At 39.8% G+C, this 26,972-nt stretch overlaps 2 protein-coding genes across 2 annotated transcripts; one reads left to right on the forward strand and one right to left on the reverse strand.

Moving 5' to 3' along the window:
• Nucleotides 1-1,397: 1,397 nt before the first annotated feature.
• Nucleotides 1,398-25,963, reverse strand: LOC133518137 (peroxisomal ATPase PEX1). Its single transcript, XM_061851719.1, has 14 exons — nucleotides 25,700-25,963; nucleotides 23,919-24,137; nucleotides 16,960-17,151; nucleotides 15,338-16,259; nucleotides 14,657-14,897; nucleotides 12,890-13,043; nucleotides 11,670-11,838; nucleotides 10,845-10,993; nucleotides 9,747-9,934; nucleotides 9,464-9,523; nucleotides 8,661-8,847; nucleotides 7,349-7,507; nucleotides 5,008-5,126; nucleotides 1,398-3,781 (listed from the first exon to the last, which is right to left on the reverse strand). Exons 1-14 carry the CDS (start codon nucleotides 25,790-25,792, stop codon nucleotides 3,694-3,696), a joined length of 2,940 nt encoding a protein of 979 aa, XP_061707703.1. The 5' UTR covers nucleotides 25,793-25,963; the 3' UTR covers nucleotides 1,398-3,693.
• Nucleotides 17,339-22,993, forward strand: LOC133518136 (uncharacterized). Its single transcript, XM_061851718.1, has 3 exons — nucleotides 17,339-19,438; nucleotides 19,518-19,654; nucleotides 22,855-22,993. The coding sequence occupies exon 1, from the start codon at nucleotides 17,942-17,944 to the stop codon at nucleotides 19,166-19,168; it is 1,227 nt and encodes a 408-aa protein (XP_061707702.1). The 5' UTR covers nucleotides 17,339-17,941; the 3' UTR covers nucleotides 19,169-19,438; nucleotides 19,518-19,654; nucleotides 22,855-22,993.
• Nucleotides 25,964-26,972: the final 1,009 nt, after the last annotated feature.

Genomic DNA, 26,972 nt, shown 5'->3' on the forward strand with positions numbered 1-26,972 from the left:
GAGACGGCATTCGTACTATTTCCCCCCTGCCGAAGCATAGGTACAAATGTACCTATGGCGATGCATATTGTGACTTGTCCGTACACAAAAAGAGATCGAGGTGTGCAAGCTTTGTCTTTGACGCATGTCATTTTCTATGTATTTGTGACGTCATTACAGATTGGATTTTGTATGTAGTGAGTGAGAAGTGCGACTGTGTGCACGTTTTCCCCCGCAAAAAATGGCAGAATAATTTGTACGGTAAGATATCGCTTGGGCTCCTCCCTTCCGACGTGTCGGAAGCTGGTGTTGCTCGAATGTATAAGCATTCCCTGCAACTGTTCCTCTTGCCCCAATGTTTCTGTTACCCTGTAAATGTACGTTCTTACTCAAACATTTTGGCGTTATGATTGTAGATACCTCGAGCTTGGATTCATGTTAAGATAGGCGAATAGGCGTTACGTACAAATCATTCCCTTCTGTGCCCGCCTCTTATATGGCGGTGGTCATGTGGGGCGGGCTAAGATAGGAATAGGCGCTACATACAAATCATTCCCACCTGTACCCGCCTCTTGTACAGCGGTGGTCACGTGGGGCGGACACAGATAGGAATAGGCGCTACATACAAATCATTCCATCATTCCCACCTGTGCCGGCCTCTAGTATAGCGGTGGGCAGATAGGAATAGGCGCTACATACAAATCATTCCCACCTGTAGCCGCCTCTTGTACAGCGGTGGTCACGTGGGGTGGTCACATCTGGGAATAAGCGTTACATACAAATCATTCCCATCTGTGCCCGGCGCTTGTATAGCGGTGGTCACGTGGAACGGGCACATATGGGAATATACCCGATTGGTGGAGTCCAATATTTGGAGGTGTTGAGTACCTAACGTACAGTCGACAATAAATGTTTATAAAAATTGAATATATACATAAAACTCTTTTTTATACATATTATATACCTATAATCAATAATTTTCCAGCTAAACTGCGTTTATTACTTCCCCGAAATGCGCGAGTCAAGTTTAGGCCATTATCTACTAGGTATTTTATTCACATTACACTCGGAATAGTTTTAAATTGAAAACAACTTTTTACTAACGATAGGCATTGATGACAGTAACTCCTGCCAACCTATAGTAACTTATTAAATAGTGATGCAATAAACAGCTCATCACATCGAGTGCCGGGAACCCGCACGGCGGGTACTCTGTTCGTAGTCGCTTTCGTCTACAAAGCGGGAAAACTCGGGAATCGGCTACGAGCGAAGTGCTACGAAAACGTTCCCAGTGAATGTGTTAATGATTTTTAATTCACGATTAAAAAGGGCGTTGGAATAGCTGCTTTTGTCTAATATTTTATTTTTGCCATCACATTTTTTTCTAACTACACCAAAGGGTTACAAATAAAACTCACTTTAAATTCCCAATGTTAATCATTTATTCAACAATAAATAATTCAAATAAAAAAATAACTGCAATATATACAAATCACCTATAACTTTGCGCTTAAATAATTTCACTTATAGACTAGACTTTGCACCATAGATAAAATAGCTATTCAAAGCTAAGCACAACATAAAACTTTCGCTAAAAAATGAGTTACAAGAAACTCAACTCTTTGGTCATCAATCAATCATCAATCATTCTTTCTCAGAGCTCGTGCAAGAAGTATGTCGTTTGCGTTGATAATTTGACGTTTGACAATGTGTTTCAAGGGCCATTTTACTTTGTCATAACCATTCCCAGAAAAAAGTATGATAGATATTGAATTCATGTATAAGAATTGTATTCCCAAATTGAACCTGAACCAAATCCTACGAATTTGTTGACCGAAATTGTTGTTAGTTTGTTTTATATTTATAAATTGTAATAGATTATACATGTAAGCAATAATAATTGCATGCTCCATCTTGACTTTAGATTAGATTCATTTATTTCTTATTGGAAATGTACATTATATTTTACATGTCAAAATAAAATGCATTCACAAAAAGATCGTCACCACACAATAACAACAATAATAATAATAACTACGAATCGGAATAAAATAAAACAGTAAACAAATTAAAATAAAAAAATATAAAAACTTAAATATTTGTATGCCTAATGGCTAAACATGGTGATAAGCTACTATAATTATAAGACCTATTATGTACCTGTGTTTACAAATAAACGTATTGATTGATTGACCTAGATGCTAAGCGTCATATCCGCACGCGACCTAAGCCCTCCCACACATACACCCGCAACTCGATTGGACAACTCCATTGCGCATCGTGTGACCGCATCTTCAAAACAAAGTTTGGTTTTGCGAGCCACATAAAGGCATTTCATAATCCGGATAAGAATTGTTGATGGAGTCGCCATTGCCGGATACGGCAAGGAAGGAGATGATGATTGATTGATATTCATATATTAATATGAATCAATGTAAAAAGATGGTAACGCAGTGGTAAATTACTTATTATTTTCGTACATAACCAGGAGATAATCAAAGAACACTGAATTACGGTAATTAAGAATATTTACAGTAATTTCTTATTGAACAAAGCTATCGGGATAGTTAATCTAATTAAGCCTCTTTCTCCATCACAAAACAAATAAAAAAAAGCGGCCAAGTGCGAGTCGGACTCGCCCATGAAGGGTTCCGTACCATTTATGATTATGACGTATTAATAAAAAACTACTTACTAGATCTCATTCAAACCAATTTTCGGTGGAAGTTTGCATGATAATGTATATCATATATTTTTTTAGTTTTATATATCAATATCATTTTTGAAGACCTATCCATTAACCCACACGTATGGATTTGATGAAAAAAAAAATTGAGTTTCAGTTCTAAGTATGGGGAACCACCAAAATTTATTGTTTTTTTATATATTTTTGTGTGAAAATCTTAATGCGGTTCATAGAATACATCTACTTACCAAGTTTGAATAGTAGGTATAATTCTTATAGTTTCGGAAAAAAGTGGCTGTGACATAAACGGACAGACAGACGGACATGACGAATCTATAAGGGTTCCGTTTTATGCCATTTGGCTACGGAACCCTAAAAATGAAATTAATTGCCAAGTAATCAAGTATTATAAAATATGCATTTTACGAAAAAGTGTCGAAAACTCATGTACAACGAAAAGTAGAAGGGCTCATAAACATCTCACACGAGTACATAGCGCCATCTGCTGTTAAACTCGGTGGCACAATATTTTCTAGATTTAACTCATATTATGCAACAGAGTTCGAATACTCTTTATTGGCACACCTCAGTAAAAGATACAGCTTAAAGAAAAGCAATTGATTAGTGATAGAGGCAGACAACAGGCGGTCTTATCGCTAATGAGCGGTCTCTTCCAGACAACCTTTGTTTAGCGGATACAAAAACAATTAATCAAAAAGAGTAGGTGTTGCAAAAAAAACGTTATGAAGCCTACTTTCATATACACAATTTAGGTCAATAAACATACACGTATACGAATAAGAAAATAAAATAGACATACATAAACAAAAATAAATATATTAGACAGAAACCAAAATATACCAACATATAATAATGCATAATGAAAACTGTAAAATTTGCTAGTGAAATTTAAACTGAATACAGTAATGTCTGATGATTACGTAAAATGGCATACCCTTTTCGACGTCTGATTATTTAATATATAAAGCTGGTTTTATTTATTTTAACAAAAAATTATGTATCTTTGACTAAGCTAATGTGACTCGCTGCTTCTCCAGCTGCCGCGACATCAGCTTCTGGTCTGCTGACAACTTCTCGCCCCTAAACCTCTTGTATCTAGAACAAAACACATAAGCAATCTATATTGATATTTAGTTAATTATATGGTATAAAACTCACGTACTTTTAGTCAGTCGCGCGACAATGTTCGGAGAGCCTAGGTCTCCATTTTCAAGCACTAAATATAAAGTAAATGTTAAATAGTGCCTTTTTTATAAATAAATATTATATGACATTATTACAGAAATTCACTAAGTCCCACAGTAAGCTCAATAAGGCTTGTGTTGTTGGTACTTAGACAACGATACATATAATATATAAATATTTATAAATACTTAAATACATATAAAACACCCATGACTCAGGAACAAATATCAATGGACATCACACGAATAAATGCCCTTAACAGGATTTGAATCCGGGACCATCGGCTTCATAAGCAGGGTCACTACCCAATAGGCAAGACCGGTGGTCAAACTAACTAAAAGTGCACGAGTAGCGTTCACGACAACTATGGCGCGCGGCTATCGTGAACGCTACTCGTACACGCTGCTCTGCGAAGCAAGTCGCGCGAGTGACTAAAAATACGCGAGTTAAACCGTAAATTAAGTGTAATGTTACTCACGACAGTTTCAATACGATAGTCTATAGTGAGTCGATAGTAAATAGTTTATATTAAACGGTTTGGTTTTATGGAAAAGTATACAATATGAAAACGTGGGTTTTTTACTATTTATTCAGTAAATACGGGGGAAAAAGTGTAAAATTTACAATTTTTACCTAACCATAAATAAAAAAACTTTAAATAATAGGTAGATCATTTGTGACTGAACAAATTTGAATGAAACTCGAGTTCTGAGGATGCTTCCTCAGGACTCGGGATATATTTTATCCCGGAAATCATTCTCTCAGGGCGTGAAAAAGAGGGTGGAATATATTATGCCAGTGGTATGTGAGAATACTAATTTTATGCAGATGAAGAGCATAAGCTAGTTTAATCGAATTTAAACTGTCGTGAGTCATAATAGCATTTACTTAATTTTACGGTTAAATTCACGTACTTATTTTTCGTCACTCGCGTGACATGTTTCGGAGAGCCTAGGTCTCCTTTTTCAAGTACTAGCACTGCATGAGCAGCGGTCACGATAGCCGCGCGAGTGACTAAAAATACCTGAATTTGCAATATTAACATAAAGATGCTAGTTTACTATGTAACAAAAAAACTATGAATTACTCGGTGTATTGAAAATTCTACTCAAATAACAATGAGAAATGCGACATACATCATATCGTAGAAGACTCTTTGCTCGTTGGAAAGCGAAGGTTTGGTCTCCAATAGCGCGCTCTGTATGTCCGTCTTCCTCACTACCACTGATTGCAAATCTTTCTCTACTCCACTTAACTGAAAAAGAGAGCATTTGATCGTTTTTTTTTTTTTTTATACCACGTCGGTGGCAAACAAGCATACGGCCCGCCTGATGGTAAGCAGTCACTGTAGCCTATGGACGCCTGCAACACCAGAGGCATCACATGCGCGTTGCCGACCCTTTAAAAACCTGTACACTCCTTTTTTGAAGAACCCCATACTGTAGCCCCTCGGGAAAACCTCGGCAGGAAAACGTAAAGCTTACACAGTATTTCAAATAATATTATATCAAGCTATACTTACACACAACACGAAAAAATAATATTTAATTCTGGTTTTTTCGTGGAATTACACAAAGAATGTCAATTTAGTCACTTGCAATAATTTACGGGGTGAATATATAGGTCAACTTGTACTATGAATGGGACTAACCCCGAAATCGCGAAAAATATTTTACAGTACATATGGTACTACCTTACCGTGAGAAAATTAGCATATTACGTTACTGTGTTGACCATTTAAAGGGCCATATGTACTGTAAAACGTTGTACGATACATGTGCGAATAGGTAATTCGCAACTCGTGTCGATTTTTTTTTAAATTTATTAACAAAAGAGAAGATACATCGGCTATAATTACTTATCTGCCAAACTGCATAGCAGTTTGTTGGCAGAAAACTTATTCTACCCTCCAACATTGTTAAGTAAGTTATTGCTTACTTGATTTATAGCATTATAGCTATATCTATAGTGCGAGAACGATTTCTTACAAACAATTGTAATAGCTTTAGATAGGCAGACTAGATAAACATTAAGGTCTTCGCACACTATATCAATTCCACACCAACTCAACTCACTTTTGGTTCAGCTTAGTGGACGACGAGTGGACGACGCGTAGACCACCCGACAGTACTTAAATGTTAAACATTGTACTGTAGGACATACAAGATAAGGCTTTAATTTCAATATTTAATTTTGAGTCGAGTGGCTGTTGAGTTGTAATAGTGTGCTAAGACCTTTAAGCTATAGGTAGACCGTTTAAATGAGTCTTCGCCCGCGCGGTACAGAGGCGCGGGGGTAAGGCGACAAAGGGGATCGAGAGAGGAGCGGGCGGCAGGCGCGCCTAGTGTGATACACAAGAGGTGAAATGCGCACTGGACAGGTTTTGAGATATGTGACGTTATAGCGCGTAATAGTTGGTGTTTTTTTAATGGGAAAGAATATGACGATAATTTTATTGAAAGTTTATAAAACAACAAACTTAATTAACTTTTGTACTTTTATTCAATGCAAATTATGAATATAATAATTTATTATAATATGTAAGTACGATACTGATGATGACAACTCGAAAGTGATTTATAAATTATAAATCAATCACTTATGTCCATATCAATATCACTTGAACTTGATTCTTCACTTTCGGAGTTATCGTCATCATCAGAATCGTCCTGCAGATTTATAATCAATTGTTGATACTCAATAGAATTCGGGTCCAATTTCTTCTTTCTAAAATATGTGTACACATTAAAAGCCATTTGCTTGGTTTGACTATTAAGTTTCTGTCCAAAGATAAGTCGAGGCATCTTGAGAATGTAATCTCATGTGTATATTTCACCAAGCGCCCGGAACTTATTAACACGAGTGACTGCTAACCGCGTGGCTAGCAAACTGAGCTACGGCAAAAATGCGCCTGCCGCCCGCATCTCTCTCGATCCCCTTTGTCGTCTTACCCCCGCGCCCCTGTACCGCGCGGGCGAAGACTCATTTAAGCGGTCTACCTATAACAATAAACATTAGTAGCAATAACAGACTAACTAACTAGTCCGTCCGTAGTAACTAGTCCTTCGGTCGTGTTTTACTCGTAATATATCGCCACTCGTTTCGAATTTCCTATTTTTCGCATTTGTATGTACTATTTACTACTTATACATTTTGGCTGGCTTATGTTGAGTTTAGTATGGGAGAGTCAATATTTATTACTCGATTTCGGGGTTGGTCCCAAAATAAAAATAGCTCAGTGTGACCTATACATTCACCCCGCCAATTATTGCAGTTGACTAAATTAAAAAAATAATTAAAGGCTAAAAAAATAGTCATTAGTATATACGATTTATATTAATCTGTTTGAAGTCGGTCCCAAGCCTAATAAACTTATCTTGCAACCTTTTTTCACTTTTCTACATTTTATACAGTAAAATTTAAACAAATAACCATTTAAAATAATTGACCGTGGACTCGTTTGCCACCTGCACTTACCAGCTGTTTCTCTAGACTGCCAAGTTGAGCTGTGACCAGTAAACTCTTGAGGTCCGCCGGTGAGTAACCCTCGGTGACCTCCGCCAACTGTTGCAAGTCCAGGTCTTCTTCGATGACTACGTTTTTGCTCAGCGTTTTTAGCACTTCGAAGCGGTCATTCTGTGGAACACAAAAAACGTAATACAATACATTATCTTGATGTTATTTTGAAGCAGGAGGTCACGGGTTCGAATCCCGGTAACGGCATTTATTTTTGTTTGTCACAGATATTTATTTCTTAGTCAAGTATTTTACCTCTTTATATCTATTATATTATCGTCGTCTAGTAAATACAGCACAAGCTTTATTAAACTTACTGCGAGATTAAATCGAGTTATTTAAGATTATCTGATAATATTTATTTTACTTTTTTTTTGTTATTTACTCATGACTTCAGTTGTACCTCGTCAGGATGAGTGCTGTATACATGCCACTGTGATCTCCTCGGTCTTTAGAACGCAGGATCGACTAAGTCCGGACGACTGGTCGCAGCGATTACTGTCATCACGCACCACACTTTCAACTGATCTAACAGCCGTCTAACAACAATACGAGTTGTGTTCGATGCCAGTTATACCTGGTCGGGCGGAGCGCAGTATATGTGCCGCTGTAATCTTCCCGGTCTTAGTAGCGCGGGGTCGATCAAGTCGGGGCGACTGGTCGCAGCGATTACTGTCATCACGCACCACACTTTCAGCTTATCTAATAGCAGTCTAACAACAATACGAGTTGTGTTTGATGCCAGTTATACCCGGTCAGGCGGAGCGCAGTATACGTGCCGCTGTAATCTTCCCGGTCTTAGTAACGCGGGGTCGATTAAGTCCCGACGACTGGTCGCAGCGATTACTGTCATCACGCACCACACTTTCAACTTATCTAACAGCCGTCTAACAACAATACGAGTTGTGTTTGATGCCAGTTATACCTGGTCAGGCGGAGCGCAGTATATGTGCCGCTGTAACCTTCCCGGTCTTAGTAGCGCGGGGTCGATTAAGTCGGGGCGACTGGTCGCAGCGATTACTGTCACCAAGCACCACACGTTCAGCTGACCTAATAGTAGTCTAATAACAATACGAGTTATATTCAATGCTAGTTCTACCTGGTCAGGCGGAGCGCAGTATATGTGCCGTTGTAATCTTCCCGGTCTTCGTAACGCAGGATCAACTAAGTCCGGACGACTGGTCGCAGCGATTACTGTCATCACGCACCACACTTTCAGCTTATCTAATAGCAGTCTAATAACAATACGAGTTGTATTCAATGCTAGTTGTACCCGGTCGGGCGGAGCGCAGTATATGTGCCGCTGTAACCTTCCCGGTCTTAGTAACGCGGGGTCGATCAAGTCGGGGCGGCTGGAGGCGGCGAGGACCGGCCCGCGCGCGCCGCCCTCGGCGCCGTCGAGCCGCGCCAGCAGCTGGTTCACCACGCGGTCGGTCACTCCTGTGGAGTCGTGTCCTCGCCTGATGACAAAAACACAGGTTTTTTTTTGACAAACGAACAAACATTTATTCAGCAAATAGGCCACAGGGACACTTTTACACGTCATTTTTTTTTTTAATAACAATAAATGTCAATTTCGCTATAAAGTATAAACGTTTTCACTGTACGCATTAAATGGTAGTGATACGTATTACCATCCCGATTGGTGTATATGAAGTTATGAAATAAGAAAACGCGAACGCATCTGGGAGGAGTCTATAAACTCCCACTAGACTGATATTAGCAATTTTTACTACACTTATTTTTTAACATTATAATGGTATTTCTACTCAGAATCAGAAGAAAGTGTCCCATTCCGTTACCATTTTTCAGACTTTGTATGACGGTAACGGAATGGAGAGATCGAAAAATGTATAGAAATTTTGGGACAAAACTAACATAAATATTCCCGAATTTGAAAGAAAAGTGAAATTTACAACTTTTGATAAAAAAAAGCCCAGCTGTGCGTAAAATAAATTACATCAAGAAATATTTATTTAGCACGGTTCGTAAGCAAAAGGAAAAGAAGAAATGAACAAGTAAAAGACGACGAAAAGTATAATTTAATGTATATGAACTCGATCAAAAACGACTTACTTGGGCGCTAGACTGTCGAACTCGTCAAAGAACAATATGCACGGCCGTTTCATGTCCGCCCTGAAACAAAAGGGATAATTAAACTGAACATTCCTCAAACTTCAAACTAATACGCCGTATACGAACAAACACAATATGAACGAAGTTATTTCAATGAGGGTCACAAAGGAGAGAGATCATTCTCGCCGAAGATAGAGATATGACCTCGGTCGTCCGTGTGGTTTGGTGGGTCACTCATACTTGCCGGTGTACAAGTATGAGTGAGACGGGCAGTCGGGCATACTTATCGAACACGTCGCGGACCGCCTTCTCGCTCTGGCCGATGTATTTGGAGAGCAGCTCGGGCCCCTTCACCACGATGAGGCTCATGTTGTGAAGCCTCGCCAGGCTGGACCCGATGTGGGACTTGCCCGTGCCTGGCGCCCCGTACAGGAGGATCCCACACGACTGGGACGGAAATAGGGCCGGGTACTGCAAAAAACAAAGATTTTATTTTTCTAATTTATACGACAGTTTTCATTATTCCTATATGGCAACTTTCACACGTTGCCTGGGTTACGTTTAGTTTTTTAGGGAAAGCGACTCTTAATATCCATATTTTTTGTTATTTTTTCTACTCCCATACTTTTATTTGTCATTTAAAGGGTCGTGCACACATCTTTAAAACCCTACCTTATAGTTGTCAAAACAAGTCTTTAGTCTATTCCCCAAAAACGCATTTTTGCATACACGCAGTATCTTTTTGGTACTTTTCGATACTTCGTGTGATGACCACTTAAAGAATATTGTATGAAATACAATGTTGCCAACCTTATTTTAAATGTCATCTGTGACAAATAAGTGAACCATAGACAAGTTTTTTTAATTTCATTCATTAATTTTCCCACCAGTACCCTACATTCTTTGTTATTTCTTGAATGAGGTTATTGGGTGGGTTATTATGGTTGTCGAATAAAAACTTAACTTTTGTGTTAAATAACAGTGTGTCTTTCAAGTTAAAATGGATGACGACGAAAACTTAGTGTTTACGCCTGAAGAAATATCAATGATTAGCCCAAGAAGTCACTAAAAATTTTCTGCCTTCAAAATCGCGATAGATGAAATGAAGATATTTGTTAAATTTACAATTTTATTTCAAAGTAAGTGCTTGGTCGTAGAAAAAGTATTGTATGGAACGTTCTTTAACGGAGTCAAAAAATACTCGTGGTTTCTTTATTAACAATTTTCGGCTTCGCCTCAAATTGTTACTCACGCCACTCGCCTTTTTTGACCTCTCTTAAACAACGGTTGCATAAAATACTATAAATGCACCAAGTGTGTGTTAGTTACAAGTCATTTAGAGAATGGTTTTCTACTTTTGGGTTCTGGGTTTTTTACTCACCATAAGAGGCCAGAAGATGCATTCAGTGAGCTCCTGCTTAACTCCCTCCATTCCCCCTACAGAGTCCCAGATGTCAAACGCGTTGTTTTTCTCCTCTGAGGCAATCGCGCTTTCTACTAACCGGGGCATGGGTTCGGATGGATGAGATTCTGTAACAGTGCACAATAGTCAGAAAGTGATTATATTCTGTAAAACCCTTGATTAGCACGAGAAGTGACAAGAGAGAGTAGGCTCATTTTAATGAGTGAAAAAGACAAGTTATATTTTCAAAAACTGAATGCTAGTTACCTTTTTCCCCAACGGATCGAAAACGAAGCCGTATACGCATTATTTTGATAACAGCAATACTAATACACTAGATGGCGCCGTCGTAATTTGAAGGAGGTTTATGCATTTTGAATTTATAGTTATTATTAAATAATCTATACGTGGCCTATTCTAAAATAAATTGTGTTACCTATAGTATTACTTTTAACTCCGATACTAAAACGACAGTTCGATAATGAGTAAATTTTAGTATTTAGTACATAAAACAAGAGCTCAAACTCGCAAAATCCTTATCTTCTTTAAGCTACGAAATAGTACATTACGATACAAGTGCGAAAAATAGGAAATTCGAAACGAGTGGCGATAAATTAAAACACGACCGAAGGGAGTGTTTTAAATCGACACGAGTTGCGAATTACCTATTCGCACATGTATCGTACAACGTTTTACAGTACATATGGCCCTTTAAATGTTCGACACAGTAACGTAATATGCTAATTTTTGCACTAGTGCGCTAAAGTAGGACTATATGTACTGTAAAGTATATTTTCTACTCACTTTTTTTCTTAACAGCTTGGAATATCTTCTTACTCAAATGGTCAGTAATTTCCCGTATACTAAACCCGGCGGTGGCGGCGCCCAATCTTATGAAATCATCTTCTTCCACTAAGAATTGCTCCCGTAACTTATTGTTGATAAGATGCTTGAAGAGTTCTACTCTCTCCTCCTGAAAATTGTAGTCAAAACATAGAAAAATAAGTAAGTCAAGATTAAGAGTGAGTAAGTAGTGAGTAGATGATATGACATATATGTAAATGGTCATTCTACTTTTTTATGGCAATAGAATCAATAATCTATTGCTAGAATAAGTATGATAGTAAAAAGATGGCAACGCAGTTGTAAGTTCCTTATTTTCAGGTTTTTTATTTTATTCAGGAGACATTCAAGGACCACTGAGTTATCGGGATTGATAAAAAAAAAAAAAAAATTATAGGACATTATTACACAAATTGACTAAGTCCCACAGTAAGCTCAATAAGGCTCGTATTGAGGGTACTTAAACAACGATATATATAATATATAAATATTTATAAATACATAGAAAACACCCATGACTCAGTAACAAATATCCATGCTCATCACACGAATAAATGCCCTTACCAGGATTTGAACCCGGGACAATCAGCTTCGTAGGCAGGGTCACTAGGTCACTACCCACTAGGCCAAACTGGTCGTCAAATTCAAGCTTCTTTCGCCATCACAAAACAGAAAATGAGTCCAAGTATTCTAAAATACTTATGCATTTTACGAAAAAGTGTCAAAACTTATGTATGTGAAAAAAGTAAAATGGTCGGAATAATATGTCATGGCATACATCAGAGGGCCTACCGCGAAACACGTTTGACGTGTTGCCTCCCTGTCACAATTTACAATTTTACAAGTGCGACAAAGAGACAACACGTCGAACGTGGTTCGCGGTAGGCCCTCAGATAGGAATGACAGATTTATTTTGATCTTAGAAAATTTGACTTGAAATCATAGATAAAATCACAGCTCACTAGCCCAGGGGCGTGTAGATTTAAGCGTAAAATGTAATCGGTAATGAACAGGCCGAAAGCCGAAAGACGCTATGTTTACAGCGTGCTTGCGTGCGTGCGTGCGTGCGCGTATGCGTGGGTGCGTGCGTGCAACCGTGCGTGTGCGTGTGAGTGTGCGTATTAGTATGTGTGCGTGTTATTGTGTGTGTGTTTACGATAAATATTAATTTATGGTGATACCTGTTGTAACTCTGGCAAGCTAAAGTGCGCAGTGAACAGCGGCTTGCCCCCGAGCTGCCGCAGCGTGGCGTGCAGCTCGGCGACGGCCGCGGCCGTCAGCAGCACGACCACGCCCGAGCAACTTTGTAGCAAGTGCTTTATTACTACCGCCAATCTATAATAATAATACGAATAGCCGAATGAAAATACAATATCTCGTTTTAAAGGTCTCGGTTGTTATAAGTATGTAAATTTACTTCGGAGTGGTATTAACGTTCGTTTCTTGTCTGTTTGTCTGATTCAATTTCTTGTCTTTTAATTATTCATATAAGAATTCATGTTTTGGAGACCTTTTATATCTCGAAGGATAATTTAAGGATCTTTTTTTTTAAATCATATTTTATCTCTGACGCTTAGAGACATCTCTAAAGAATTTTAATATTAGATTTTTGTATTTTTTTATCATACAACAACAACAACAATTACAACAACAACAACAACCACAACAATTACAACAATACAATACAATTTTTTTGTGTATACATCTCTAATAAAGTATCTAATATTTCATTGATTCCATATTTGTAATTGAATTTTATTATTTTTATTTTTTGTTAGAATTTGACATGTAAAAGTGCCCCTGTGGCCAATTTGCTGAATAAATGTTTGATGTTTGACAAAATTTGGCTCAGTTTGTAAAAAGTTGATGTTTGGCCGTTGAAGTTGAAGTTTGGAATTCAGTTACCTACCACAAGGTATTGCCAAACGTCAATTTTAAATATCTTGTGGTAGAACGCTATTTTTTCAGATGTCAAACTCGAGGGCAAGATATTTCTTTACACTTCACACATCTTATGCAATTATTGAATCTCTCACAAAAAGAAGAATCTCTTGTTCTACTGGTAACTGTTACCAGTAAAAACCCTATTCTTTCTGATAGTAAGTAACACCTTGCGGCCACGACTCTTATGAATTCGGAGGCACCAAACTATCAAAATTATCACAGATAAATACTGCAGAATTTCTCTCTTGACACATCAGTATAACGAGGCCTAAGGTCCTAGTTTTATTATTCTCCTTTTGATGTTAAAATACGCAATGTTAAAATTGATATAGAACAAAATTGATGCCCTAGATTCGCAGGTACCAAACTATCAATATCATAACCAGAGATCGGACAAATTAGCGTCATTGCTCGCAATAATGTGGACATAACTCCAAAATTGATTAAAAAAATAATCATATTTTTTCAATTCGAACTGGTTTATGTTTATTTCTGTACAATTAATGGATGTATTTATTAATCAAGTAACATAGTATATAACTATAAAAACGAACAAAATAAATAAACTAATTATTAATATTAAAACTAAAATATAATAGAACTTAAAATAAACTTATAAATAAAAAAATGCTCCCCAGGTCACCTTCATGCATTATGGTACCCAGAAGGCTGGCAGCGTTGATTTAATTTCTTACCTAAGATTTAATTTTGATTCTTTCTTTTCTAGTCAATAAATAATACAAAGATTTCTTATAATGTAGATTTATAAAAGAAAATAATCAGTAATTTTTCTAAATTTTCTGATAATTAAATGATTAATTTTTTAATCACTTTTAAGTCATATCCACATTATTGCGAGCAATGACGCTAATTTGTCCGATCTCTGATCATAACAGATCAATACTGAAGGGCTTGTCTCTTGACACACAAGTATAGCGCGGTCTAAGGCCTCGCGGCTATCTTTTCTCTACTGGAGTCTACGGACTTTGGTCTCTATGACTTACCTCTGATAATAAGCAATGTCTTGCGGCGAAGAACCCTCTAGATTCGGAGGTACCAAGCTATCAATATCATCACAGATCAATACTGAAGGGCTTCTCTCTTGGCACATAAGTATAGCGCGGCCTAAGGCCTCGGGGATATCTTTTCGGCCTCGTAATGAACGACAATGGAGTATGTGCGACCAGACGGTGAGGTCTTTTTGGACTATGTGGCAGAGGGCCGATTTGCCTGTGCCGTTGAGACCTGAAAAAAAGTCGAATTTTAAGCTGTGTTTGGACTGTATAAGATAAATTTTAGTACATATAAGTTCTAACAATTTTTGAATCTTTTAAATATAGAACTATGAGGTAAAAACCTGCTGGAAGTTTCTTTCGGTGTAAAAAAAAACTGACTGGATTTGTGTCCGAAGATATGTATTGGCCACCTTGTCCATTTTGGTAAAATATTTTTCCAATACTGCCAGAATGCAATGAACTTCTTGTTACATCATTCTACATGTTACACAGGACAAATTACATTTAATAAGCATTTGTCTCTCTTGTTTTTAAATGCTAAAAGGAATATTTTATGATGATCCTCACTGTAGAGAATTGAATATTCTATTCTTTGCCTGTGGTTTAGAAAAAAAATATAAATACAGTTTTAATTGCTCACCTAAATCGAATAATTAAATAAAAACTCACCAGTAACAAGCACATTGCTCTTTATCTCCGACACATCTTTGAAAGTCGCCTCCCTATGTATCTCAAAGAACAGATGCGACACAACCTTCTGTACCAACTCCTCCATAGATTTCAGCCCTCTACAGTAATTCTTAGAATCATACTCCAAACTCGACGAAGAAATTTTAGGAAACTCAAAATCCGTATCACTAAGACATTTTGCTGAGACAGTACTTTGCCGGAAAGATTCAGAATTCAGCAACGTATATTTTATTTTCTCTGGTTTCAATTTAAATTGTAGAAATCCATGACTGATTTGAAGATTTTGCTTTAGCATATCATGATTAATAAGAAACTTTTTGCCAGAATGTGTACTATCTATGACGCATTTCTTGAACTTCTCAATTACTTCATCTTCTTTCTGTGATTGTTCGGAATAAGTCACTATATCTACATGATCTGGCTGTTCTATATTATCTCCTATTATTTTAAAAGCCATTCGCATCCCATTTTCAATATTAATAATGGAATTTAAAGACTTTGGTATAAGCACTGTCGGTATAAATCTGTTATATACTTCATGACATAGACTTCTAAAGACAATATTATTTACGGGAACAATTTCAACGCATAAGTCGTTGATTTCTCTATGACCAGCTTCATCGTCTGTGTCTTGAATTATTGAAGGAATATTTCTCATTGTCGCTAGAATTATAGTACTATCCTTATACTTAGCTTCTAATAAGTCTTCGTGCATAAAAACTGTGTATGGATGTATTAAGTTTCTTTTGCCATCGCTGTCTATGGGTAGAGCTCGAAGGTATAACCGCTTTGGTGGATTTAAGTAAGGCCGGAGCATTCCTTGGTTGATGATTCCTATGTTGTTGAAGCGGTTTTCTTTTTCTTTTTCTTTAGCTATGTTTGGCGTATTTTGCACGGGTGTCTGTAAATAGAATTGTTTACGTAAATAATTGTTTGCATGAATTAAATGATAACTATGTCAATCGTTGTCATGGTTCTAATTCTAATTCATTCTCATTCATTTCAGCTTAGACAATCAATTATTATGTCTCAAATATGCGTGGAAATATTGTCATGACGTTCGTGACAATATGCTGAGAAACATCGTATTGCACGCGCTTGTCCACATGCCGCCCAATGTGCATTAAAATGTATTTCAATGGAATTCCTCGATACATGAAAAATAGCATTTCTTTTGTCTCATTAAATTTTCGAAAAAATCAAATTCAACTTAGCAAACATTTTGTATGGTGGGACGCACGAGTTAAGGGAGGCGCGTCGGCAATGGATTTATGTACAATATTACTAGCTAGGCTAGCAATGTGACCGTGAGCGAGAATCACGCGCCGCGTTCATAATATTCTAAACGGCTCTCGAAGGCCACAAATTCTTAATGAATAACGACTCATCTCATCACTCTCTCTCCCTATCTCCATTATTGTCACGGTTCTGGAGCCAGTGGCTGATCATCACACGATAAAGTATAAAACACCCATCGGATGCGGATCTGCACGCCGCTCCGGTGTCCAAACGAGACATCGCTTTACCTATATACGTGTGCATAGCGCTATCTCATTCACACAGCTGAGCAATTATTTTGTCAGAGCCAATATAGAACATACCGAATTTTTGGCAAGAGTGTTGAAAGCGTCCACTTTGACGATAATTCTTGACTGGTTGACCAGCAACCCGGTCTGTTTGGGAGTGAAGATAATGGGCAGAGAGACGGAGATCCAGACGACGCATTTCTGGCCTGATACCACCAGCCGGAGCTGATCGAGGATACGAAGCTGGAGGAGTTCTGCATTGTGTTCCTGGAATTCAGAATTGAATTATTGGTAATTTTAGTTCTAGTTCTAACAATGACTTTTGGGAAGCCGAATTCCAGATAGAGAGATAATATGCTAAATTGCTAATCTAATATTATTTAATTCATTTGCGTGATGAACTTAGATATTTGTTCCTGAGTCATGGGTGTCTTCTATGTACTATATACAACTCAGCCTCCTTGCGGATCATCCGTGGTCCAAAAGGAGCCGGTCACAAGCCCGGGTAAATGAGGAGTGCACAGGTCGTGTTGTCATCTCGGGGGAAACCCCGTCATGGCAACACGCCCCAAAACCCCCAGGGTCAAGGTGGGAGGACGTGCCGAGGGCCCTCACAGCCGGCTGTGGGCAGCGGGGGGTTGGTGCCGATTGGGCTCGCAAGCGGAGGAGGGGAGGGGGGACAGGGCCTGTGTTGTGTCTGGCGGAAGGGGAGGGGTGGAGGCTGGGGAACCCCGGGGTGTCGTGGAGAGATGCCCTTGGGGTGAAGCGCCTCTATCCCAAACTGGAAGCTGGAGTGGTGGGCATATGTGTACAAGTGTTAGCCCCGGGAGGTCACGAGCGACTTCCTTGGGGTAAACCGACGTGCACAGTCCCATCGCAGACAAGCAACGCAGGAGCTGTTCTTCCATGCTTGCAAGCCTACTCGGCACAATCGCTGTCGTGTACGACTATGCGCAGGGGGGTGGCGCCACTGCGTAGGTGTAAATGTTGCTGGGTGGACGGCAAGGGAGCACTGCTACCACTCTAATTTTATTTCTTCCCATAAAATTTATAGCGTATGGATAAGGTTGATAAAATGCACAAAAACAAAAATAAAATCACCGCGCAAGCGGAGAAGGAGCCCGCAAGGGTAGAAGAAAGGGAGGGTGGGAAGCCAGCCGGTGGACCCCCGACCATCATAGAAGGCGGAACCTTGAGCTCTGGTGAATCGGAGCATGGAGGTCAGGAGAGGAGCAGTAAAGGTACCCCGGATGTCCTGCAACTGGAGGGCCTGACACTGCATGAGGAAGAGGCGCTGCTACAATCACCATCGAGGGAGGAAACCGTCAGGGAGGCCACACCGGTGGTGAAGGAGCAGTTCCACAAGTACGAGTCGAAGGCTCAAAAGAAGAAAGCGAAATTGCTTAGGAGGAGGGCTGCGATTGCTGGGGAAGGGAGTGGCATTCCCGTGGCATTTACCAAGGGGGAGGCCAAACCCGGCCCGAGCAACCGCGGTCTAAAGATGAAACGACAGAGCACGGATGAGGGTCGCTCGGAGCGTCCTCCGGCGAAGCGTCATAATCAAGGTAAGGCGGTCGCAGAGGGACCACGGAACGTTGCTAAGGCGAATCGAGGTCTCGCTGTGGCTGTAAGCCGGGAGGATGGCGTTTCGGTGGATGAGGCTCTGGCGAAACTCATAAGAAAGAAGCTTACGCAGCTGATTGAAGTGGTCGTCTTGAAGGTAGTCAGGGGGGAGCCAGGCTTGGTAGCGCCAAGATTCGCTACGTCGGGGTTGGTGTCGGAAGGATTTTTCCTTGTGACACCAAAAACGACGGAGTCGAGGGAATGGCTGCTAAGTCAGGACTTCGGAGAGCTGGACGGCCACAAAATCATCGTGCGGAAGCTGGAGCAGACTAGGGTGCAGGTTTGGGTTCCGGGCGATACCGACACTGAGTACGTAAAGGAGTTCCTTTACGCTCAGAATCCGGATCGACCGGAACTCAAAATTCTGCACTGGAAAGCGGTAGGTAGGGAGGCACTAGAACTAGGAACCCGACTGACCTATATGGTTCCAGAAGGTGTCGAGGAGAGCTGGGGCGAGGAGAAGACCAAGGTATTGGACTTCTCGGCCACTAGCGTCCGAGTCCGGATTCTGAGGGCGAATCCAAATCCACAACCCTCAGAATCCAAACAAGATGGAACAGAAGGAGAACCCGAGCTGAAGCAGGAGGGGGCGAAACCCGTCGATGTCCATACAGGAGGAGAGGAGAGTATGGATGTCGCCGGAGATGAACCCTCCGAGTAGCAGCTCGGGGACAACGACACTACACATAGATGAATAGGAAGGCTGACACACAAAGAACACTACACAAACACACACACACCAAGTACACCAACACACACACGAATATATGCCAAGTAAACCTCCAGCATTGCAAAGATGCAATGTCCGAGTTAGGACAGTATGTTAGGAGGGCCAAAGTAGATATAGCCCTGCTGCAAGAACCCTATGCATGGAAGAATCAGGTGGCAGGCCTGGGACATCTGGGGGGAGCTCTCTACTACGAAAGGAACGGTGAGCTACCTCCTAGAGCATGCATATACGTGAGCAATAATATAAGAAATATGGGTTGTGTCATGACCTTATGTTACAGAGATCTTGTTGTTGTGGAGGCCCACTTCATGAATGACAAAGGAAGAAGTTACAAGGTGGCGCTGGCGTCCTGCTACTTGCCGGGAGACGGAGCAGCACCGACGCTAGAACTAGAAGAAGCGGTACTGAGGTACAGAGGTAAGGGAACTCCCCTACTTGTTGGTTGCGATGCTAACGCACATCACGAGGTGTGGGGTAGCACCGACACCAATGAAAGGGGGGAATCACTAATAGAATTTATGATTAGCAATGACCTAGAAATTATGAACATAGGTAACACACCAACGTTTATAACGAGGGCAAGGAGAGAAGTGCTTGACATTACTATAGCAACGAAAGAGATATGCGACAAGGTAATGAACTGGAGGGTGGATGAGGGGGACAGCATGTCTGACCACCGCAGAATACTCTACAGCATTGAATGTCGTGTAGAAAAGGTGAAGGTAAGAAATCCACGAAAAGCAGACTGGACGAAGTACGAAGAGGAGCTAAGGAAATCGGCTGTCTCGGGAGTCAGGTATGAGAATGCGAATGACCTAGAAAATGGGGCACTCAGACTGAAAGAGATTATAATAGGAGCATACCACAAGGCATGCCCGGAAAAACTGGTACAAACAGGAAAAGGACAGCCATGGTGGAACAGAGAACTGCAGAAGGTAAGGAAGAAGGTACGTAGGGCAATGAGAGTGGCAACAAAAAGGGATGACTCTCAGAGCTGGGATGCGTATAGAGAGGTTAGAAACAAATACACCAGACTGAGAGAGAAAGCTAGCCTAGAGGGATGGAGAAGGTTCACAGGTGACATCAACAGTTACTCAGAGGGGGCGCGAGTGGTAAAACTGCTTGCTGGAGACCGAGCGTGCCAACTGGGTAGTCTGATAGTGAACGGAGACTTAGTCACGGATCCAGAAGAGATATTAAGCGTCATGCTGAAATCACACTTTCCGGACTGTGAGGAGGTGACAGAAATAGAGGAACAGGAAGGTGGGGGGGAACCCGACTGGGGGGCGGCAATGGAGGTGGTGGAGGCGGAGAAGGTAGAATGGGCAATTAGCTCCTTCGCGCCCCTCAAGGCCGCGGGCCCTGACGGAGTCCTGCCCGCACTGTTGCAGAAAGGCTATAGATACATAAAAGAGGACCTAGTGGAGTTATACAGGGCAAGCATAGCACTAAGCTACATTCCAAGGGTATGGAGAGAGGTGAGGGCGGTCTTCCTGCCAAAACCGGGTAAGAAATCGTACCAAGAAGCAAAGTCATTCAGAAGCATAAGTCTGTCGTCTTTTGTACTGAAGGCTTTAGAGAAAGTGATAGACAAACATATAAGAGAGAAAGTGGAATGCAGCGGAGATCCGCTACATGCGAATCAGCATGCATACATGGCAGGAAAGTCAACGGAGACAGCCCTACACAATCTAACGGTGAGGGTGGAAAGAGCATTAGATATGAAACAGTACGCATTGGGCTGCTTCTTCGACGTTGAGGGAGCCTTTGATAAGGCAACCTTCGAGGCTGTAGAGGAAAGCCTGAAAAGAGAAGGCATCCGACCGACAATAGCACTATGGATAAAAAGAATGCTCAAAGGAAGATCCATAACGGCGGAGTTGGGCGGAGCAGCAAAGACGATTAGTCCAAAAAGAGGGTTCCCACAAGGAGGATGTCTGTCCCCCCTGATGTGGTGCCTACTGCTAGATTCGATGGTGAAGGAGGTCAATAGAGGGGGCATGTATATGCAGGCTTACTCTGATGATGGAGTGTTACTAGTGAGAGGGACGGTTCTGAATGTCCTAAGAGATATAATGATAAGAAGTCTCAGACAGGTACTGGGATGGTGCAGAGATAGAGGACTGGATCTCAATCCGTCGAAAACAAAGCTTGTGCTGTTCACGAACAGGAAGATAAAAGAGATAACACCTATAAAGATACAAGATAAAGAACTAGAAATGGTGGATGAGATAAAATATCTGGGCGTTACTCTGGACAGAACGCTTAGATACAGAACTCACATCAAGGAGCAGTCGGCAAAAGCCATAAGAACACTGTATCAATGTAAAAGGGCAGTGGGAAAGAATTGGGGGTTGAAGCCGGGAATGATCTACTGGATCTACAAGGCGGTCATACTACCCAGGGTGCTATATGGGGCCGTGGTATGGTGGCATAGGGCCCATATCAAAGAATACCAAAGAGACCTAACCAAAGTACAGAGATTAGCGTGTCTAATGATGACGGGGGGCCATGAGAACGACCCCGACACACGCGATGGAGGTAATGTTAGGTTTGAAGCCACTCTGGATTGAGGTAGAGAAAAGAGCCACAGAACAGTGGTACAGAATGAAAGCATGTAAAGAATGGAGAGGAAGCTGCGTGGACAAAAGGCACGCGCTGATACAAAGAGAGGCACTATCAAGATTTGAGATGTTGATGGCAAACAATGACCTTATAAAAAGGCAGGAGATATTTGACAAGAAGTACAGGGTACATATAGGAGAGAGAGACAACTGGAAAGTGGAAGTCAGACACCCAACGACAATCTGCTTCACGGATGGCTCGAGAAGAAGCTCAACGAAACTAGCAGGAGCGGGCATTGTGATCCCTAAACTGGGAGAGAAAGTATCAATATCATTGGGTAGATATGCGAGCGTGTTCCAAGCTGAGGTATGTGCAATAGCGCGCTGTGCACGTATAATCAAAGAGAGCGTGAAGCAAGAGGGTGCTGTTGTAATATATACCGACAGCCAGGCAGCACTGAAGGCACTGAAGAAAGTATCAGTCACCTCCGCTCTCGTGAGAGAATGCAGAGAGGAGCTAAACTCGATAGGCAAGCAAAGAAGTGTCACGGTGGCATGGGTGCCGGGGCACCAGGGAGTAACAGGGAACGAGAAAGCGGACGAGCTGGCGAGGATGGGGGCGGAGACGGAATACATGGGTCCGGAACCGGCTCTACCTATGTCAGCGGATGTCACGAAGGGAGTTATAGAAAAGGTAAAAGAAATGGAAGCACAGAGAGAATGGGAAGAAGAGACTAGCTGCAGACAGTCCAAGATGATGGTCAAGGGCATTGACCACAAAAGAACTAGGTATCTTCTGAAACTAGGTAAGAGCAGTCTGAGAATACTGACAGGTATCATTACTGGTCATAATACTCTCAACAGACATCTTAAGGTAATGAAAATAAACAGAGACGCCTCCTGTCCACACTGTGGTAAGGAGGAAACTAGCTTTCACCTACTAGCAGAATGTATTATGTACGCGGCACTGCGATATAATATATTCGGTAGAGATTCACTAATAGAAAATGAACTAAAGGACGTCGAACTTAAAGATGTCCTTCTGTTCTGCAGGAAAACAAGAAGATTTGAGGAGATTGGTATGGGAATGCCGCCGGGACAGTAACCTGCAGCTCCAACTACAGGGAACTGGGCTGAATGAACGCAACATGCGATCGACAGCCCGCCTGCTTCCGGCCGGGCGTCCCTACACTACATCTACATCTACATGTACTATATACGTATGTATTTATCTCGTTGGCTCGTTGGGTGGACGACATTCGGAAGACTGCGGGTCACTTCTGGATGAGATTGGCTCGGGACCGGGATAAGTGGCGTACTAGAAGAGAGGCCTATGCTCAGCAGTGGGCGATAAAAGGCTGATATGATGATGATGATGATGATGATGATGATGATGATGATGATGATGATGATGATGTATTTATCTATATTCGTATGTATATTGTCGCTTAGAGCCCATAGTACTTTAAGCTTTGTTTTCGGCTAGGTCGATTTATGTATCATTGTCCCCAAATGTACATAATAATCTTGTGTGAATAATAACACTTTAAAACAGTCCTACCTATAGTTATAATTTCATCAATATAATTTAAACCATTTTCAAAGAGTTGCATTTCGTTTATTTCGTTCAATTTCAAAACAAGAGGAATACAACCATTTTTTGTATGGTGGGTCTTAGGATGTAAGCCAAATATTTGAAATAAAATTTTATTTAAATTGAATAATATATCACTTACATTATACTGTCTAAACTCTTAGGCTCTTAGGCCACTTGCACCAATTCAGGGTCGGAGCTAAGAGTTAGCACAGGGTTAAATTGTGCCAATGCCGCTGGGACAGTAACCTGCAGCTCCCTGAATGAACCCGACACGTGAATGACAGGCTGCTTCTGGCCGGGCATCTGTACACTACATCTACAGGGTTAAATTGTACTGGTAAATCCGGGTTTAACCGTTAACCCTGAATGGCACAAGTGGCTGGTAAAATCAGAAAGAAAAAAAATTGATGGCTCTTATCATGAATTTCTTGGACTGATCAATGGTATACTCCAGTTGCAAAGTCATTTTTCACATCACACACATTATGCTTTATAGTTTTAATTAAATACTTTAACTTACCAATATCTCCTGATCATCAGGACTATCGGTATCTATATACAGCTCGTCCAGCATCTTAACATCCCCATACGGGGACACAAACACCTCCATCCCTTCATCCAAGCCAAGCAGGCGACCGTGTATTGGGTTGCAGGCTAGGTGTCCCTCCGACACACTGTTGTTGTAAACTACCCATAGGAGAAGCTGGCGGTCTTTGAAGATTACTTGGATACTTTGACCCTAAAAATATTAAGTAAGCCAATTAAATTAGTAAATTTAGCTGGTTTGAAGCGCTCCTCATTCTGGGCAGAGTAAGGGTTGTTTCACACGTACCACAACCACACAACAACTACAACACATTGTGGCAAAATGTGATACTATATTTTCAATACAAAATATGCGCTTGTGGTTGTCAACCAACCCTAAATATGAAACCAAAACTTGGACAAGAAAAAGTTTATGTAATTTTTCATTGAGTTACAAAAATACCATACATTTCACGAAATAGTTTTGATAAAGAACTCCTTTCAGGCATATTTTACAAAATAAATAAAGTGTGTCTCGAAATGGTTTATGTACCTAATGGTATCTTTATGACTTAAGGTAAAATTCACTTTTTATCTACTTATAGCAATAAATGAAGATGGAGTCATGTTTAAGAAATAATAGGTAGGTATATAAAATGATTAGAATAAAACATTTAGTGTCAACGTGGAACTACTGACCTGGTTTAAAAATAAAATAAATTCTTCCTTTTTAGAATTTAAGAAGCAGTATACAAAGCGATTTTGTATAAATATATTTATTTTGTAGAACATTTAGGTGTTGGCAGTAACATCGATATATTTAACTATCGATAAAATATTTTGTAACGTCACTTTAGTATAAGTGCCCCGAGTTATATTAGTGGAAAGTTAAAGATGACTCGGTGAATTAAGTTGGATTACATGTTGTATTGCATAAAAATATTAAATAGCCTAGTTGTGTGTTGTAGAAAATGGAGTGTCAATATACGGAATTCTTCATGCTAAGCTTCATTACTTTACCTACAATTTCAGAAAGGCATTAATTGTTTCTCATTCCTTCTTCCTCGCGTTGTCACGGCATTTTTTGCCACGGCTCATGGGAGCCTGGGGTCCCCTTAACAACTAATCCCAAGATTTGGCGTAGGCACTAGTTTTTACAAAAGGGACTGCCATCTGACCTTCCAACCCAGAGGGTAAACTAGGCCTGGTTGGGATTAGTCCGGTTTCCTCACGATGTTTTCCTTCACCGAAAGGCGACTGGTAAATATCAAATGATATTTCATACATAAGTCCCGAAAAATTCATTGGTACGAGCCGGGTTAGAACCCGCGACCTCCGGATTGCAAGTTGCATGCTTACCGCTAGGCCACCAGCGCTTCTTTGTTGAAATGGTTTCTCATTGTAATGTGTATGTGTTACAAGCAATGTACTTACTTTTCTATTTTATGTTTGCTGATGGCCTAGTTGCTAATGCTCGTAATAAAAAATAAAAAAAGCATTAATTTTCAAAAACAGAAAACCTTTGGACTTTGACATTGACCTGAAATACTAATAACATAAAAACAATGCATAAAACTCGCTTAAGTTGTTAGTCTTAATGAAATACAAGTTTTTAGTTTAAAGGATATTTAACCCTATAAAGATTGAACGTACTATTTGTTATCACAAATTGTAAAATCAAAGGATTAACCTAAAAACTTTAAGTATCTGTTACAAAAACAGCTATTATATAGAATATATCAAGACTACGTCGTCGGAGTCAACCACTATACGTACCTGTTCATTATTGGTGCTGTATTTAGAACTTAAATAAGCAAAACAAGTCTTTTCGTGCGTGTAAGTAACTTGCAATCTCAGTCCGCCGAGCATTATATAAAATTCTAAATTTGTTTGAATACTTGTACAGCGCGAAAACTATTAAAATAAACTAAAGCACTTTGCAGAATAAATTAATGTAAATACAATTTTTCACAAAAATAAAGAATAGTTCTGGTTCTGGTATTACAAAGTAAATTTATTTATCTTCTGTCACTTTTACTAATGTCAAAAATGTCACTGTCATGACTGTCAAATTATTGCACTCAGAAATGTTGCCATGGGAAAAGCACTGATTCCCTTCATTGCATTGAACAGTGTTTAGTACCTTTGTGCAAAGCTTTAAACTACTTTAAAGAGGCGTATAACAAGGACAAATTTAAAGATTTTTTATAAAAACACCCATAATGTTATAATCACCATGTTAATAATATCCCAACAGCAATTTTTCCTTAATTCAGATATTTGTCAAGGGATATGAATGAGCGTTACCTTACTTTAAAGAAAGAGCAGTAAATATGTATTTTCTAAAAGCATTTGAACATTTATCAAAAATTTAGGTGCTTATGATCAACCTCTCCTGTATATTTAAAATATAACGCGTTAAATGTGGAATTCAAAAAAATATTTATTCTTCATTATACATTAGGTGTTACAATTTGAAGATTACTACGCTACTATTATTTAAATTTTGTCTTAGTCATATATACCGCGTGTCTCCCTTGGCTTTAAATTAAATACAAGGCTCGATTCTATTTGCAAAACTGAGCTACTTTTATTATGGGACCAACCCCGAAATCACGAAAAAAAATTGCCGTTTTCACACATTAATGTATAGGCAACGGGAATCACCACCTTAATCGTTTGCACATAGGATTCAAACACCTTGTAGCCTGTATATTAATTAAGTTTTGATTCAAAATATTAACTCAGGTATTTCAATTATTACAACTTTATCTACATAATTTATATATATGATAAACCAGCGTACAAAAATTAATAAATGACTGCCAGCAAAAAGGTAAATTGTTTTGTTGCAAAAAATTCCTTATCTATGTAAATATTATTATTGCGTAAAATTACGTCGTCAGTTTAGATTTAAAAATGACTCAAATTTCGAACAACTCTGATGGCTCAGATAAACAAAGGTATTTGACTTGACCTAATTGGGTACTTGACACATGTTGAATATTATAACAAAATTTAGTTAAATGGATAGAAAATGAGCCATCCA

The sequence above is a fragment of the Cydia pomonella genome, chromosome 5 (assembly GCF_033807575.1).
Source record: "Cydia pomonella isolate Wapato2018A chromosome 5, ilCydPomo1, whole genome shotgun sequence".
Lineage (NCBI taxonomy): Eukaryota > Metazoa > Arthropoda > Insecta > Lepidoptera > Tortricidae > Cydia > Cydia pomonella.

Bases quoted from the DNA above. Each gene is read 5' to 3' on its own strand.
- LOC133518137 (XM_061851719.1), bottom strand. From the start codon at position 25,792: ATGCTCGGCGGACTGAGATTGCAAGTTACTTACACGCACGAAAAGACT. The intron at 10,994-11,669 runs GTGAGTAGAAAA...GCACTGTTACAG, and splicing joins CCAAGCTGTTAAGAAAAAAA to AATCTCATCCATCCGAACCC. The intron at 5,127-7,348 runs GTAAGTGCAGGT...TCTCTTTTTCAG, and splicing joins GCAGTCTAGAGAAACAGCTG to TTAAGTGGAGTAGAGAAAGA.
- LOC133518136 (XM_061851718.1), top strand. From the start codon at position 17,942: ATGGATAAGGTTGATAAAATGCACAAAAACAAAAATAAAATCACCGCG.